This window comes from Phocoena sinus, chromosome 14 (assembly GCF_008692025.1).
Source record: "Phocoena sinus isolate mPhoSin1 chromosome 14, mPhoSin1.pri, whole genome shotgun sequence".
NCBI classification, from domain to species: Eukaryota; Metazoa; Chordata; class Mammalia; order Artiodactyla; family Phocoenidae; genus Phocoena; species Phocoena sinus.
In genome coordinates this window covers 82,842,389-82,859,143 of record NC_045776.1, presented here as the reverse complement: position 1 = coordinate 82,859,143, position 16,755 = coordinate 82,842,389, and the positions used below count along the sequence as shown (strand labels likewise).

Genomic DNA, 16,755 nt, shown 5'->3' with positions numbered 1-16,755 from the left:
TTCTTATTGTTGGGCTTTAAGAGTTCTTTGTATATTTTGGATAACAGTCATTTATCAGATATATTTTCTCCCAGTCTGTGGCTTATCTTCTCATTCCCTTGACAATATCTTTCACAGAGTGGAAGTTTTTAACTTTAATGAAGTCTAGCTTATCAATTCTTTCTTTCATGGATCATGCCTTTAGTATTACATCTAAAAAATCATCTCCATGCCCAAGAAAATCTAGATTGTCTCCTAGGTTATCGTGTAGGAGTTTTATAGTTTTGTGTTTTACATTTAGGTCTATGATCCATCTTGAGTTAACTTTTGTGAAAGGTGTAAGGTCTGTGTCAATATATATATGTATTTTTTGCACGTGTATGTCCAGTCGTTTCAGCACCATTTGTTGCAAAGCACCATTTGTCTTTTCTCCACTGTATTGCCTTTACTCCTTTGTCGGAGATCAGTTGCCTATATTTATATGGTTCTATTTCTGGGCTCTCTATTCTGTCCCATTGATCTATTTGTTCTTTTGTCAACACCACACTGTCCTGATTACTGCAGCTTTATATAGTACGTCTTGAAGTCGGGTAGTGTCAGTACACCAAATTTGTTTTGCTCCGTCAATATTGTTTTGGCTGTTTTCACACAGCAAAAATGACAGAGCCTGGGGCTTCCCTGGTGGCGCAGTGGTTAAGAGTCCGCCTGCCGATGCAGGGGATACGGGTTCGTGCCCCGGTCCGGGAAGATCCCACGTGCCGCGGAGCGGCTAGGCCCGTAAGCCACGGCCACCGAGCCTGCGCGTCTGGAGCCTGTGCTCCGCAATGGGAGAGGCCACAACAGTGAGAGGCCCGCGTACCGCAAAAAAAAAAAAAAAAAAAAGACAGAGCCTGGATTTGGCCCCAGACCTGAGTCATTCTAGCTTTCGGATGATCCATCCAAGAGCTTTTCTTCACATACAATTAATATTTGCTTTTGGTTTTGCACAAACAGTATCACACTTCAGCTTGATTCTCCCCCTTGTTTTTACTCAATAGATTTTGGAGGTCATTTCATACCTTTAGGTAACATTTGTGTATGGATAGATACATAGATTTTTTCCCCCCACGCTACAGGGTATTTTTTTGAGCGATGCTCTGTAATTATTTGGCCAGTTCCCTATGGAAGGGTATTTAGGTTATTTCCAGGCTTTTGCTACTCCAGTGACTACCTGCAAACTGGTATCTTCACTCCCCCCACAAGTCTATCTATAGAAGAAGTTCCTACTGGGTCAGGAAAAGAAAGTACATTTACAATCCTGCACTTTGCCAAATTCCCCTTGAAGGAGGCTGTCCCATGTGAGAAGCAGAGACTGTTTTACATTCAGAGAGCATTTTTAGCCTCTGACCGGAGGCTGGAGAGATGGGGGTATATCTTGCCTCACCTGCCGCCCCTCTGGGCTTCACCTACTCTCCTCAGCTCTTGGTTCAGTCCACACTGATCCCTTTTCTGCTCCTCAAATGCCAGGTGAGTTCCCACCTCAGAGCCTTTCCACTGGCAGTTCCTTTCACGTAGAATGCTCTCCCCCCAAACCTCTCCATGGCTCCCTCCTTCTCACCTTTCACCTCTCTCAGGGAGCCCTTCCCAGCTAAAGAAACCCCATGGCACTTTCCATTGCCTCACCCAGTTTTATTTCCTTTACAGGAAATAAATCATACTTGGCACCACATGAAATTATGTTATTTACTTGTTGGCTTTCTATCTCCCCCACCCCGCGAAGGATGGGAGTTTTCCGTCTTTTTTCACACCCAGCCCCCAGCCCCCAGCACCCAGCGATCGCTGAGTGTACACAGCTGTCTCCCTCTCCCAAGCCCCAGCGCCCTGGCTCTGCTTTTCTCCGTGAAATGTATTCCCTTCCAATAGGTATAATTTACTTATTCATTACGTGTATCGCCTGACTCCCTCACTAGAATGTCAGCTCCAGAAGGGCAAGGATGTCGTTTTGTTCCCTGTAGCATCGCAAACGCTTAGAATGGTGCACGGCACATAGCAGGTGCCTTTCAACAAATATTGGTTGAATGAAGGAAGGAATGAGGATCCTAACCTCCATCCTCCGAGGCTGGCTGGTAGGCCCTCCAGAGGAAAAGGACTAACGGTTAAAGAGCAGGCGCCCCCAGCAGCTGTGGCCACTTCCTTCTGCTCAGAATGGGCCTGAGGTCTCCAGGGGTGGAGCACCGAGCGGAAGGGCCTGGTCCTGCGGATGAGGGCGGGGCTCGTCGCAGGTGGGCGGTGGCTAGCTGTGGTCACGCCCCCACGAAGGCCCCGTCCACCAGGAGGCCCCGCCCTGCCCGTCAGCTGGCCTGTGTGCCCGCCTCCCTCTGCTCCGACCTTGCTGCTGCGCAGCAGCCGGGGGCGGGAGGCCCGGAGGAGCAGCGGGAGGAGGGAGAGGCGGGAGGGGTGGAGCGAGCGGGGCGCCGGGCGCTGTCTCCAATGAACCGCGCGGAGCCCGCGCCCCTGAGGACCCCAGACCGCTGCGCCCCCTCCCCACGGCTCACCTGGTGCCAGGTAAGGTGACAGGTAAGAGTGCGGGGTCCGGGACCCCCAACCCGGGTCTTTCTCAAGTCGAAGTGCCAGACCAGGCACAGGCTGGAGGGACATTTGGCTCTCCCTGCCCCGGGGATGGAGTAGACATCTCAGTTGAAGGTGGGAGACTTCCTGGCTCCCCCTCCTGGTACCCTAGCACCCGCAGCCGCAGGTCCCAGCCCCCCATCCCTGCAGCATCCTTCCCACGCCGCAGGGAGAATGTTGCTTTTTTTTTTTTAACCATTCATGTGCCGCCACCTCTTGGAAAATGGTGAGGGTGCCTTTTGGCGTGGATCCTGGGATGGCTGTTCTCCCCCCAGGATCGGACTGGCGCCTCTTCTGAGGGCTCCCCACACCCTACAGCGTTGCCTGCCCACAGATCCTGAGAGGCTGGCTATGTCAGAACCCTGGGAGCAGGCCTGGACCTGCCGACCTTGGCAAACCCCTTCCCCTCAGTCCCCCCAGCTGGCCAATGGGCTGACCCTTCTCTGCATCCACCCCGGCAGTTAGGCCTGAGGCTTCCCAAGGGCCTCTCCCTTATTTCTAGTTCTTTGTTAAAACAGGGTGCCCCCTCCCCAGACATGACGTTAATTCAGACAGCTTTAAGCTGGTCTGACAGGACTCCCCCTGCCCTGGAGTTAGGCTGCCCTCAATTCCCCTGCTTCAGGTGGGCAGGTGACAGGTGACAAGAGGAGGACGGCAGGAAGGCCACAGTGACTCCCCAGTTTGCCTCACCTAGAGCGGTGAGTTATCTGAAACAACTTCCCCAGGTGCCAGTGTGGGATGTGCGGGCTCAGCAAGGGTGGGAGTCAGGATGGAATAACGTGGACTCAGCTGAGTCCTGGCCCTGCATCCAGAGACCCCACAATGACACTGTCCCACAGAACCAGCCCCAGTCAGCCGGGTGATGACTGCTTTGGGGTGAAAAGTTCACCCCCAAAGTGGGGGGAGAGCGGAGCTGCGTGGGCCCCCCAGGCCCTTCAGGACCCTTTCTTGGGAGCCCTGAATAGCCTGGGCCCAGAGAGTGAAGTGTGGGGTTTCAGCTCTGCCTTTGCCTATTCTCTTCAGGTCATTTGACTTCCCCAAGCCTCTGTTTCCCTATCTGTAAAATGGGAATGATAACCGAGAGAACGTCCCAGAGTAGTGGTGAGGATTAACTGGGACGGGAGGTGACAGGCACTTAGCACATTGCCAGGCACTTAGTAACACCCCATAAACTATAACTGCTGTGGTTATGATAATAATTGCTATTTGTTATCTCCTGGCCGTTCCAGACTTTCCTTTTGTGCACCTGACAGCTGGAGATGCCCCAACCACCATTTCTTCTACTGGGAAGAAAAGCCTTTGACAGGACCTGCAGTGGGGATGTGGTCACTTGCTAATCTGTGCCATTCCTTAGCTCTTGGGGTCAAGGCGAGTTGACCCTGTCTTCCTGGGCACAGCAGGCCCTGGGCAGTGCCTGCTCTGACCTCTGGCCACCACCTTGTCCTTGTCCCTTGGGGCACACACGTCACCCATGTGCCCACGATTTGCCCTCCTGCTCCACTTGGCCAAGCTCAGTTGCGTCCTCCAGGTCAGGTAGATGGTGTGCTGGGACATGGCTCCAACCAGCCCACTGGCCCCCATCCTCCCCTCCTCCCAGTCTTGGCTGGTGGTCTCGTCCCCTTCACTCTCCTGCTCAGTAACTTTAAAAATAACAGAGTAGTCTGTCCCCACTGGGTCAGGCTGTAACCTGACCCAAGTTGGATTCTGCTCCATCAGAGCCTGGAGTAGAAGGACTCAGCACTTAGGAGCTGGGGACCCCGGTGCTCTTGCTGTTCTGTCCCCAGCTCATGGGGTGACCTTAGACAAGCCTCCCTCCCTCCCTCTCTGGGCCTTAGTTTCCCCATCTGTAAAACGTGGTTCAAATAGTCTGTGATGCTGGAGTGCAAAATTTTCTTTTATTCCAGTGAAGAAGATAAACAGCTGGGGCTCCCATGTGGGTGGTTGTCAAATGACATTACCCGAAGCGGAGGGTGTCGGGAAGGGACTGACCCGGTGACTGGGAGTCGGGATGGGGAGAGCTGGCCAAGCCCCTGGGCTGCTCTCTGGCAGATCTGCCTCCTGTCCCACTTCTAAATCTCAGCTCCTTCCCGGCAGCTAAGGGACTCCTTGTACCACCAAGAGGTGAGTTGCAGCCAAGGTGGCTGATGGGGCCCAGGCAGCCGGCAGTAGCTTGGCCAGGAGGCCTGGTGAGGCACCCGGCCAAGAGCATCCCTCCCTGGGCTCCGACTCACACTCACCCACTTTCTGGCTCCTCGAGGCCTCTGCATTGCAGCAGATAGAAGCCTGCGCTGGCAGCCCAGCCAGGGCTGGGGGTGGAACAAGGGCCTGGGCAGGGGGTGTCTGTTCCCCTGTCCCCACCTTCACTCCCTCCCCTGCCCTTGATCCCAGTCAGCCCTGGCTTCCCTTGGAGAGGCAGCTGCTGACAAAGCAACTGTCTTCTCTAGAACATGCTTGAGTCTTCCTAGAAGTGCTGTGGTGACAGCAGGGCCCAGGCTTGGGGACCGTCACGCCCCTGGGTCCCCTCTGCATCTCAGACCCTCCTGAGCATCATTAAAGGTCTTGCTTACCCCTGAGATGCTGTTTTGAAGAATTATGCCTTTGGAGTTGAAAGCACAGATTTTGGAACTCGAAGGCCTTGGTTCACATCCCAGGTGTGCCACTTCCTAGCTGTGTGACCTGGGGCAGGTTACTTAACCTCTCTGTGCCTCAATTTTCTCACCAGAAAATGGGGATGATAATAGAACATACCTCATAGGATTCTTGTGAGGATGAATGCATGTAAATCACTCAGAACAGTGCCAGGTGCACGATAACATCAATAAGTGTCAGCTCTTGTTACTATTGCTGCTGTCCTTGTCATTGTTGTCACGGTGTGTCATCAGTTCTGCTTCTTAGCTGAGCCCCCTCTGGTATAGACTATTCTCCTTCAGTGAATACTCCCTGTTAGCACTTGCTATATGTACGTATGTGTGTGTATATATATATATATATATATATATATATATATATATATTTAATTGAGTATAGTTGATTTAGAATGTGTTAGTTTCTGGTGTACAGCAAAGTGATTCAGTTATCCATATATATACATATTCTTTTTCATATTCTTTTCCATTATGGTTTATTACAGGATATTGGATATAGTGCCCTGTGCTATACAGTAGGACCTTGTTGTTTATCTGTTTTATATACAGTAGTTTGTATCTGCTAGTCCCAAACTCCTAATTTATCCCTTCCCCACCCTTTGGTAACCACAAGTCTGTTTTCTATGTCTGTGAGTCTGTTTCTGTTTCATAAATATTTGTGTCATATTTTAGATTCCACATATAAGTGATATCATATGGTATTTGTCTTTCTCTTTCTGACTCACTTCACTTAGTATGATAATCTCTAGGTCCATCCACGTTGCTGCAAAGGGCATTATTTCATTCTTTTTTATGGCTGAGTAGTATTCCATTGTGTATATGTACCACATCTTCTTTACCCATTCATCTGTCGATGGACATTTAGGTTGCTTCCATGTCTTGGCTGCTGTGAGTAAGGACTTGCTATATTGACAAGCCCTTTAGCTTAGCAGTTTAGAGCCCAGCTTTTGGAACCAGACAGCTCTGCGTTCAAATCTCGGCCCTGCTGCTCACCAGCTGTGTGATCTTTGGCAAGTTATTAGCTTCTCTGGGCCCCAGTTTCTCCATCAGCTAAATGGGGATGATAATAGTGTAAATCTCGTGAAGTTGCTGTGAGGATTAAATAAGCAGACACATATAAAGCACGTGACCCACATAAAGGGCGGGGCTGCTAGGAAGGGCCGTGCTGCGTAACTGTTTGCTTGTAGTAATTGGGCACCTGCCGTGTGTCAGGCATGTGGTACCGAGATTGCGAGCCAGGTGCTGGGACCCTTCACACACTGGCTCGAGTCCTGGCTTGGGCCTTTGTTGGCTGAGTGATATGGGCCATGTGCTTTTGCCTCTGTGTGCCTCAGTTTCTCCAGCTGTAAATGGGAATGTGGAAGCAGCAGCCTCATGGGGTTGTGTGGGGTTTCTGACATTGGTCTGAGCACTGGAGCTGTGGGGGGAGAGGGTCTCTCAGTCTGGCCCCCATTCCCAGTCACTACTCACAGTCACCCCTCCTGTTGCTCTGCACCTCTCCCCTCCGCTGGGGACTCCAGAGCTTGGCCCATTTTGCAGATGGGACAACAAAGACCCCAGGGGAGAAAGGGACAAACCCAAGTCATGAGGTGGCACTCAGGGGCGCACCCAGTCTGGTCCCAGTCCTGCCCTGGACAAGCCCCACTCCCAAACTCAGGCCTCCAGGCCCACCTCCCTCCGCGTCTCTGCAGCTCCTGGCGTCTCCCAGGCCCTGGTCCAGGCCTCAAGGACCCAGCGTGGGACATACCTTAGGCAAAGCAGACATCGCACTCCAGAAAACCAGCTAGGCTGAGGGCGAGGGGCAACCTGGGCTGGAGGAAAAGATTCTGGAAACTTCCAGGCAGATACAAAAGTCTGTGGGTTGCTCACAGGCCTGCAGACACCCCTTCTTGGTCTAAGAGGGTTCAGGTTTATTTCGGGAGACTGAAGGCCTGATGTGGGGAGGAGGGAAGTGGACAAACGTTTATTAAACGTGCACTATATGTGGTAACAATCAGTAGCAATTATTACGGCCTCGGCACTGTGCCCAGACCTGATGTTCACATATTAAACCTCCTGCTAACATTTTACAAAAGAAGAAACAGGTTCAGAGAAATTAATGATTGTAGTAGCAGTAGCGGTAGTAGTCATAAGGCAATGAGTCTTCATTATATCCTTTGCTGATTTCAGTTTCATCTGCAGAGCCCTGCACATCCCTGCACCCTCACCTCTCTGACCTCATGGGGCCTCCTTGCCTCCCTCAAGCCACACGTTCCTACCTCAGGCTCTGGCGTTGTCTGTTCCACCTGTCCAAAATGCTTTTCCCCCAGATCTCCACGTGGCAGACTCCCTCACCTCTTTCAGTCTTCCTCAGGGTTTACCTTCACAGCGAGGTCTTCCCTGGCCCCCTATTTGTTTATTTATTTGTTTGTTTATTTGTTTGTTTTTGTCTGTGTTGGGTCTTCGTTGCTGCGCGCGGGCTGTCTCCAGTTGCAGTGAGCGGGGGCTACTCTTCGTTGCAGTGCGCGGGCTTCTCATTGCGGTGGCTTCTCTTGTTGCAGAGCACGGGCTCTAGGCACGCGGGCTCAGTAGTTGTGGCTCGCAGGCTCTAGAGCACAGGCTCAGTAGTTGTGGCACATGGGCTTAGTTACTCCGCGGCATGTGGGATCTTCCCGGACCAGGGCTCAAACTCATGTCCCCTGCATTGGCAGGCAGATTCTTAACCACTGCGCCACCAGGGAAGCCCTGGCCCACTATTTAAAATTGCCCTCACCGCCCCTCATGGCCCCTCATTCCTCACACCCCAGCCCTATCTCTTAACATACTGTATCATTTAGTTATTTTGTTTATTATCTGTCTCTCCCACAAGAGCAGGGATCTTTGTTATTTTTGTTCACTGTTAAATCGCCAGTGCAAAGAACAGAGTCTGGCCCACAGAGGGTGCTCAATAAATATTCCTTGAATGAGTGGAGCCGTCACAATACCTCTGTGAAATCAGTATTCTTGTCACTGCCATTTTACAGATGAGGAATCTGAGGCGCAGAGACGTCAGGTGACTTGCCCAAGGTCACACAGCCAGCAAGTAGCACACCTGAACCCCTTGCCCTGTTGCTCCTACAGGTCTGGCCTCACCCCACAGACAATGGCCTTGCCCCCATGAGCTAGAGCCTGCCCCTCGGTGCCTGCCCACCACCCGCCAGCAGGATGCAGCTGTGGAAGGCAGTGGTGGTGACCCTGGCCTTCATGAGCTTGGATGTCGGCATGACCACGGCCATCTATGTCCTCAGCCACCTGGACCGCAGCCTCCTGGAGGACATCCGGCACTTCAACATCTTTGACTCGGTGCTGGACCTCTGGGCGGCCTGCCTGTACCGCAGCTGCCTGCTGCTGGGGGCCACCATCGGCGTGGCCAAGAACAGCGCCCTGGGGCCCCGGCGGCTGCGGGCCTCATGGACGGTCATCGCCCTTGTGTGCCTCTTCGCGGGCATCTACACCATGGTGAAGCTGCTGCTCTTCTCCGAGGTACGCAAGCCGGTCCGGGACCCGTGGTTCTGGGCCCTCTTTGTGTGGACCTACATCTCACTTGCTGCGTCCTTCCTGCTCTGGTGGCTGCTGTCCACAGTGCAGCCGGACGCCAAGGCCCTCGAGCGGGGGGCAGGGGCCGAGGCCGAGGGTCCCCCTGGGGAGGACCGGCCCGCGCCTGAGCAGGCCTCCGGGGCCACGCTGCAGAAGCTGCTGTCCTACACCAAGCCCGACATCGCCTTCCTCGTGGCCGCCTCCTTCTTCCTCATCATGGCAGCACTGGGTAAGTGAGGGCTCTCTTCTTTCCTCTCACATTTTAACATCTTACTTACGTGGTTCAGATATCAAATTGATACGCAAAGGTAAACACTGAGAGTTTCACTCCTAATTCTACTCCTGACTACCCTGACCCCGGTGCCCAGGGCTAACTACAGAAAAAGGTTCCGGAAGCTTCCAAGTGGGCAGGAAACCACTTTTATTCCTTTCTTGTATATGCTTCCAGCGTTTCCTTATGCGGCTGCGAGCAAATAAGTACTCGTCACTCTCCCCACCTCTTACACTCCATTCTGTGTCTTGCTTTTCTCACTTAACAATATATCCCGGCATTTTTCCAATCGTATCTCATTCTTTTATTTGGCTGTGTAATACTGCACCGTGTGGCTGTACCATAGATTATTTAGTCGGTCTCCCGTTGTTGGACTCTTGGGTTGTTTTGAGTCTTTTTCTCTTGTTCATACATGTTTCATATAAATGTGCATATATCGGTAGGATAAGTTCCTAGAAATGGCATTTATAGGTTCAAAGCATTTTTTGTAATGAAGCAGAATAGAATAGAACCATCAGGGTGTGTAGTCTGTGGTAAGATTAAGTATTGTTTCGTGAGACTTTTATTTTACCTGTGTGCACCTGTGTGTGTGTCCTGGTTGGTGACGTAAATTGTATCTGTTACTGTGGATCTGGTCCAAACAGTTTTAAAGCAACACTCCAGCAACGTGGGTGGGAAGGGACATCACGGGGTGGAAACTCCACGGGTTCTGGGGGTTCGTGGGCAAGTGCTCAAACCTTTCAGAGACTCATTTCCTCCTTCTGTGAAATGGGGATTGGGAGCATCCTTATCCCAAGGTATTGTAAAGTTTGAATAAAAAGACAGAGAGGAGGAGCTTCCCTGGTGGTGCAGTGGTTGAGAGTCCGCCTGCTGATGCAGGGGACATGGGTTTGTGCCCCGGTCCGGGAAGATCCCACATGCCACGGAGCGGCTGGGCCCGTGAGCCATGGCCACTGAGCCTGCACGTCCGGAGCCTGTGCTCCGCAACGGGAGAGGCCACAGCAGTGAGAGGCCCGCGTACCGCAAAAAAAAAAAAAAAAAAAAAAAGACAGAAAGGAGAAGGACAGGTACAGAGCTTGGTACGGCATGATGAGTACAGGAATGTTAGCTGCTATGAGTCGTTACATGTTTAACTCCCAGGGACAGAGTCTGGGAGTAGCCACAAAGCCAGAGTGATCTCAAAGAGGACAGGCGAACCCCAGAGCCCATTTCCTTGTACCATCCATCCTCCATCCTCTCAGTCCCGGCCCCTTAACCGCTGTGTGATTTTAGGCAAGTTACTTAACCTCTCTAAGTCTCATCTCCTCATCTGTAAAATGGGCGTCAGCAGTTGCGGAGTTGTGAGGTTCAGTGAGTTAATCTGAGCAAGACGCCTCGGACAGCTCGTGGCACATAGAAAGCTCCCAGTAAACTTTAGTGGCCGTGAGTGTTGGGATGACCCCTTTTCATTTAACCAGACAGTTTCTCCTACTCATGCTTCGAGGCCCAAATGTCTGCTCCTGAGATGCCTACTCAGATTCTGCCGACCGTGGCCCTTAATTACAGCATCGGTGACATGAAAATCACATGTCCACTCTCCTTTCTCCCCTTCCAGGCTTTGAGCCCCTCGCGGACAGGGGCCAGGTCTGACTCATCCAGGGCCCCTGATACCTGGCACAGAATCAGACTTACTGAGTGAATGAATGAATGAATGAATGACCGTCCTGCCTGTGTGGGCAGATGTTGCCCCCCGCGGCCTCGTTTCCCCTGCCTCCCAGGGTGCTGTTGTCAGCTGGTGTGCGCTTAGGGAATACAGATGTCCTAAAATACAGCCGAGCAGATTGCACCAGCCTGCAGGATTATGTCAAGGTTATGGGCTTCGACTTGAAATTAGGACCCCCGACTTCATCAGTAATTTTAATCAAGTTTACTTAACGTGGCCAAGCTTCAGCTTCTCATACTGCAACGAGGGCTTCTTCAGGTTATTGTGAAAATTAAATGAGGTGAAGCACGGTGTCTGACAAAACTAGGTACTTCTTCATAAAAGTTAGGTACTGCAATCATTAACGATTATTCTTCCATCAGCAGGCATCCAGTAGGTTCAGCTTTTTCTGAAACCTTATAATCTAAAAGAAAAACCACCCACTGTGAGTATCTCCCGTTGAGATATGGATTTCATGGCAACCTAACTACAGTAACCTTGGGCAAATGACTGAGCCTCAGTTTCCTCATCTGTAAAATGGGAAGAATGATAATAGACCACCTATGGGGTTATTGGGAAGCATTTGAGACTTGAAAGAGATGAGGGAGCAGCTATCTGGGGTAACAGTGCTCCAGGCAAAGGGAACAGCCTGTGCAAATGTCCTGAGGCAGAAAGGTGCCTGATTGTTAAAGGAAAAGCAGAGAGGCCAGCGCAGCTGGAGCAGAGGGAGTGGGGGGAGAGAAGAAGGTGAGGCAGCTCAGTAGCAGGGCCCAGTCGTGCAGGGTGCCGTCAGCCACTGTAAGGCCTTTGACTTTGATGCTGGATGAGATGATCTGCCTTGGGTTTCACAGGCTCCTGCTGTCGGCTGAGTGGAGAACAGGCTGATGGGGATAAAGGTGGCAGCAGGGGGAGCCAGGGGTTTGCTGAGATAGTCCAAAGGAGGTTGACAAACCTGGGTGGGGCAGTAGAGGCAGAAAATTCTGGAAATATTTTGAAGGTGGAGCCACAGGATTTGTTGATGGACTAGAGAGTTTCACCTGGTTCTTGGGCAGATTGGACAAAAGAGTTTGCATACGTGCTTAGCACAGCACCTACCCAGCAAGGGCTCCATAAACATCCATGGTGGTTAATATCATCACTGGTGCTTGCTGGAATCATAATGCTGCTAGAGCTCGCTGATGCCCTTTACTTCCCTGTAGGTAAACTGAGGCAGAGATTCAGCTGAGGTAGAACTTCACAGGGGTGCCTGGAGACCCCATCTGGCCAAGGACACAGGGGAGACCAGAGGCCCTCTCGGCTGCCGCCCTGTGGTCCCTGTGCTGAGACCGGCAGAGGGCGCCAGAGCGCTACAGAAGGTCTCACTGTCCTGGTTGAGCCAGTCCTGCAGAGCTGACCAGGGAAGGGCCTGCCCTACCTGCCCAGGGTTCATTCACTGACCTTTATTGAGTGACTCCTGTGTGCCCAGCCCTGAGCCAGGCTATGGCTGCTGAAAGAGCTGCAGTGAAAACGGGACACAGCCTGGTCTGACCACCTTCTTTTCCGTGTCCATCATTTCCATAAGATGGGAGCGGGCACTTACTCTGGGTTATTGGGAGGGAAGGCACAAGGAATGAGCCCCCAGATAGGAAGCTCATTTGGGTTTGAGTCCTGGCCCTTCCTCTTAATTGCTGTGGGACCTTGGGCGAACTACTCAGCCTCTCTGAGTCTCCCACTCCCATGTGAAATGGGGTGACATCCCTGCCCAATGGCCCCCTCCCCACGTCCACCCAGGATTGTTGTGAAGATATAGCAGGAAATATGGGTAAGAAATTATCTGACAAACTGTAAAGTGCCCCATCAAGAGGGGCGGGGTGGCAATTTACAGCATTGCTCAGAACCAGAATATCAACATACTCTGAGGGTCTAGAATTTGGACTCTGAACCCTCGGCCAAAGAGAAGAAGGAAGTGAACTTTGGCGTCTGTCAGCCACCAGCTGTGTGGATGAGCAATCGTCAGCTCATCTTTTCAGCTCCACTTTCCTCATCTGTAAAATGGGTGATAACAGAGCCGACTTCAGGGTCCACGTGCAGAGGGGGTGAACTGTCACACGGGAGCCCCTTGTCTCTGTGTGCTCGATGCCTGGTCGCCATTATTCACGATAGCACGACCCAGTCTGTATAGATTAAGTAACTCACATTTCCCATGTTCCTGTTCTCTGAAAAGAGAGAGCATTAAGCAGTGTGGGACCCCTTCCCTGCCCCCTGCCCCGTTGAGAAGCAGGAGTTTGCCGAGAGAGAAAACCCCACGGTGGAGTCAGCACTGTGGGTGGTATGGGGGCTTCCAGAGGCTCAGGAGGAAGGACAGAGGCTCCCCTGGGTGCCGATGCCCCCTGAGCCCGCCCTGTCTCCGCAGGAGAGACCTTCCTCCCCTACTACACAGGCCGGGCCATCGATGGCATCGTCATTCAGAAGAGCATGGAGCAGTTCAGCACGGCCGTCACCGTCATGTGTGCGCTGGCCATCGGCAGGTAGCGGCCCCTGCCCTCCCCCACCCGCCCAGGCCTGCTGCGGGGAAGGAGGGCAGGGCCAGCTCCCCAGAGGAGAAGGGGCCAGGGAGGCCCAGGAAATGCCCCCGGGGAGCCTGTGCCTCAGCTGGTCCCCGTGGTAACTAACAACCCAACTGGCTTAGTTCTGTCCCTTTGGTTGAGCCACACCCTAGAGCAACGCCCTTTTGTCCCTACAGATGGCTTCAGTCCTCGGGGTTCCCCTTTCACCAGCACCCTCCCACCCCCCGCGGTTTTCCAAGTGGGAAACAAGGACCAGCCTTGTCTGTGCTCCTCTAGAAGGGAGAGGGGTCTGGCTGGTGGAGCTGGGCCCTTCACCCACAGTAAACGCAGTCCCCTCTGTGCCCTCACCTTGGGAGCTCCTGTTGGGAACAGGGAAACCCCGTGGAGGTGCCAGCTCCGGAGAGTGGGCTCGAGGGCGGGGTGCCACCCGGTCTCTGCCCTGCGAGGGGCCCACGCCTGCCAGCGGGGGGGTGGCGGGGGGTGGCGGTTGGTTGTCGGAAGGACGTCGTGCTATATGTAACATCTCTTATCTGCAATTAGCTCATTTGCCGCAGGTGTTCGGGGCGGCATTTTTACACTCATATTTGCCAGACTGAACATTCGCCTTCGGAACCGTCTCTTCCGCTCGCTGGTATCTCAGGAGACGAGCTTCTTTGACGAGAATCGCACAGGTTGGTCCTCCTGGGGCCTCGGGTGACCTGGGGCTGGGCCCGGCCAGGTGGGCTTGCCTTGCATTGAGGATTTAAGTGGGCACGTCCATGGTCTCAGTCCTGATGGCTTTTCCTGCCATCCAGTTCAGGATGGGGACACCCCGGGAGGCTGGCTTGGGCCTCCGGCCCTGCCTGAGCCCTGGGGAGCTGGCCTGCGGCTGAGGTTTTGGTGTGAACTGCGGCCACTATAGGACCCTCGCTAGGCCACCTGCTGTCCCTGCAGCAACCAGGCCTCGCCTCCCACTGGCTTGTGGGAAGCACAAGGGCAGGGTCTACCCAGGCCTGTGGCCTGAGAGGCCCAGCTCCTATGGGAGTGAGCAGGGCAGACATGCAGGGCAGAGCAGGGAAGACATTACAGCATCCGGCCCAGGGCAGAGCAGGGAAGACATTACAGCATCTGCCCCAGATCTCTGAGGCAGACCAGCCTGGGTGCAAACTCTGTCACTAACTTCACCTGTCTGAGCCTCTGTTTTCTCCTCTGTAAGATGGGAACAATAACGGTAGCTGCCCTGTGGGATTGCTGTGGAACTCTTAGCCCAGTATCCAGCAGTCAGTAAAGGGCTTTCTGTTCCTCTCTCCTCCACAGCCCAGATTGTTATTTCTGTGAGGGAAGAGGGGAGTGGCCCCTCTGCCAGTGACAGGGAGGAGACGTGGGCTCAGCTCTGGCTCAGTCACGGCCACGCTGTGTGGCGCTGAGCAAGCCTCTTCCCTCTCCCGAGCCTCAGCTGCCTCCTCTGTGCTCTGGGAGGTGTGACGCTGAAGCAAGATGCTGGTGACAAGGTCTGGGCTCAGAACAGCCCTCAAGGGGCGTCCGCTCTCCTTCCCTCCCCACCCCACCCAGAAGGTGGGGAAGGTCTGAGCTCCCCGAGGGTCCCCTGCCGCTGCCCACAGTGACCCCATTGCCACAGCGGGAGCTGAGCTGCCTGTGTTCCAGGGGACCTCATCTCCCGCCTCACCTCGGACACCACCATGGTCAGCGACCTGGTCTCCCAGAATATCAACATCTTCCTGCGGAACGCGGTCAAGGTCACGGGCGTAGTGGTCTTCATGTTCAGCCTCTCCTGGCAGCTCTCCTTGGTCACCTTCATGGGCTTCCCCATCATCATGATGGTGTCTGACATCTACGGCAAGTACTACAAGGTAGGCCCTGCCTGGGTCCCGCTGCGGTCTGAGCCCTGGCAGCTCCTGAGGGACCCCTTAGGCAGGTTCAGGGGGCCACCAGGGGCTAGTGAAGGACTCATCGTAAGGCTGCATTTGCGTTCATTCACTGGTTCATTTCACTCATTCAATAAATATTTATTGAGCACCTACCGTGTCCCAGGCACTGGTTTATATCAACGAAACAGACAGGGCCCCTGCCTTCAGGAGGCTTATATTCTAATAAGAGAAACAGACAATAAATAACAACGGCGCTAATAATGAAAATATATAATACAGTAAAAGATCATAACTGCTAAGGAGAAAAATGAAGAGAGAGATTGGGAGCATTGGGGCTGGTTGCCAGTTTTAAATAGATCTTTCTGAGAAGGTGGCATTTGAGTAAAGAGGTGGACGGCTCGGGGAAACACATTCCAAGCAGAGGGTACAGCCAGTGCAAAGGCCCTGAGGTGGGAATGTGCCTGGCGTGTTTGCAGAGCCTCAGAGAGGCCGGTGAGGCCAGAGCCAGGAGTGAGGGGAGAGCAGGGAGGTGACGGGGGCCAGATGGTGTCGGCCTTTGCAGCAAGTTTGGTTTTCACTCTGAGTGCAAAGTTTGCTCTCTTTCTATACGTTTATGTCGGGGGGGAGGGCTCAGGCCCCCGGGAGCGAGGCCCTCGCCCATGATGCAGTGATGGGCAGGCAGAAGTCCCCTCAGGCCGCCTCTTGGCACTGCCTCTGTCAGAAGGTCAGCCTGTAAGCTAGGCCCCTGCCTCACCTTCCTCCTGCTTCCTGCAATGGTGGGTGCCCCTGAGCCCTAACGGAGCCAGGCTGGGTTCAGACAGTGTAGGCGGCCCCTCCTCAGTGCTCCAGGCCTGCGGGGGCAGGGACACTCGTGAGCAGGGGCTGGGACACGTGATCAGCTCAGGGTCCCCAGTTTGGTCGGAACCCTTGGCGCCCGTGACCTGAGGCCAGCTCCCAGATGGATCCGTTCCCCACAATCCAATGTGTCACCTGTGGCAGAGCCCACCACCCAGGAGGGCCCTCTCCCCAGCAGTTCTGGGTCACCGGCCTCACTGTTTTCCTCCCTGAGTAGAAAAAGTAAATATATGAGTTGGAGTTGGAGCTGTTTCCCTTCCACACCACCCTTCCTGCCTTCCTGCCCGCCCCTGAGAGGGGGCAGGAAACCCTGGAGCTCCCTGCACCAGCCCCGCCTCTGCACACACCTCAGGCCCCACCTTTAAGTTCAACCGGGCAAGACCTCAAGGAAGCCCTGTTTAGGTCTCGTACCTGTACCCGAATGTGTAGGATACAGTCATCGCCACAAGCCACACACATCGCCCGCAGCCAGACATGACGCAAGGCACAGGCTGGCTTCTCCCAGGATGCCTGAGTGTGCTGCATGCTTCCGATGGCCTGGGCATGACTCGCAGGTCATGGGACATGCCTGTGGAGGAGCCTGTCTCAGCCTCCTGGGCAGCCTTCCCGGCTGGTGTGAGATTCTGGGTGTGGTTACTGAAAGCCTGAATAGCGTGGCCCCGGGTGCCTTCTGGAACTCTGTGGACAGCAGCCTGGTGGTCACACACTTCTCAGCCATCCGTCTCCAGTTATAAGCACACGATGAGGG

General features: G+C 53.6%; 1 protein-coding gene across 5 annotated transcripts in view; it reads left to right on the top strand.

Moving 5' to 3' along the window:
- ABCB9 (ATP binding cassette subfamily B member 9) overlaps window positions 1-16,755 on the top strand; it is a 33,856-nt gene that overhangs the window by 5,160 nt on the left and 11,941 nt on the right. Inside the window, exons 1-6 of one of the 5 annotated variants that reach the window (XM_032602513.1) lie at window positions 2,399-2,523; window positions 3,209-3,284; window positions 8,331-9,015; window positions 13,131-13,245; window positions 13,825-13,955; window positions 14,929-15,134. In XM_032602513.1, coding sequence (XP_032458404.1) covers window positions 8,415-9,015; window positions 13,131-13,245; window positions 13,825-13,955; window positions 14,929-15,134 — 1,053 coding nt within the window. In that variant the 5' untranslated portion in view covers window positions 2,399-2,523; window positions 3,209-3,284; window positions 8,331-8,414. Of the gene's footprint in view, window positions 1-2,386; window positions 2,536-2,983; window positions 3,285-8,330; window positions 9,016-13,130; window positions 13,246-13,824; window positions 13,956-14,928; window positions 15,135-16,755 lie in introns of those variants that run through there. The other 4 variants (XM_032602511.1, XM_032602512.1, XM_032602514.1 and 1 more) reach the window with 4 other exon arrangements.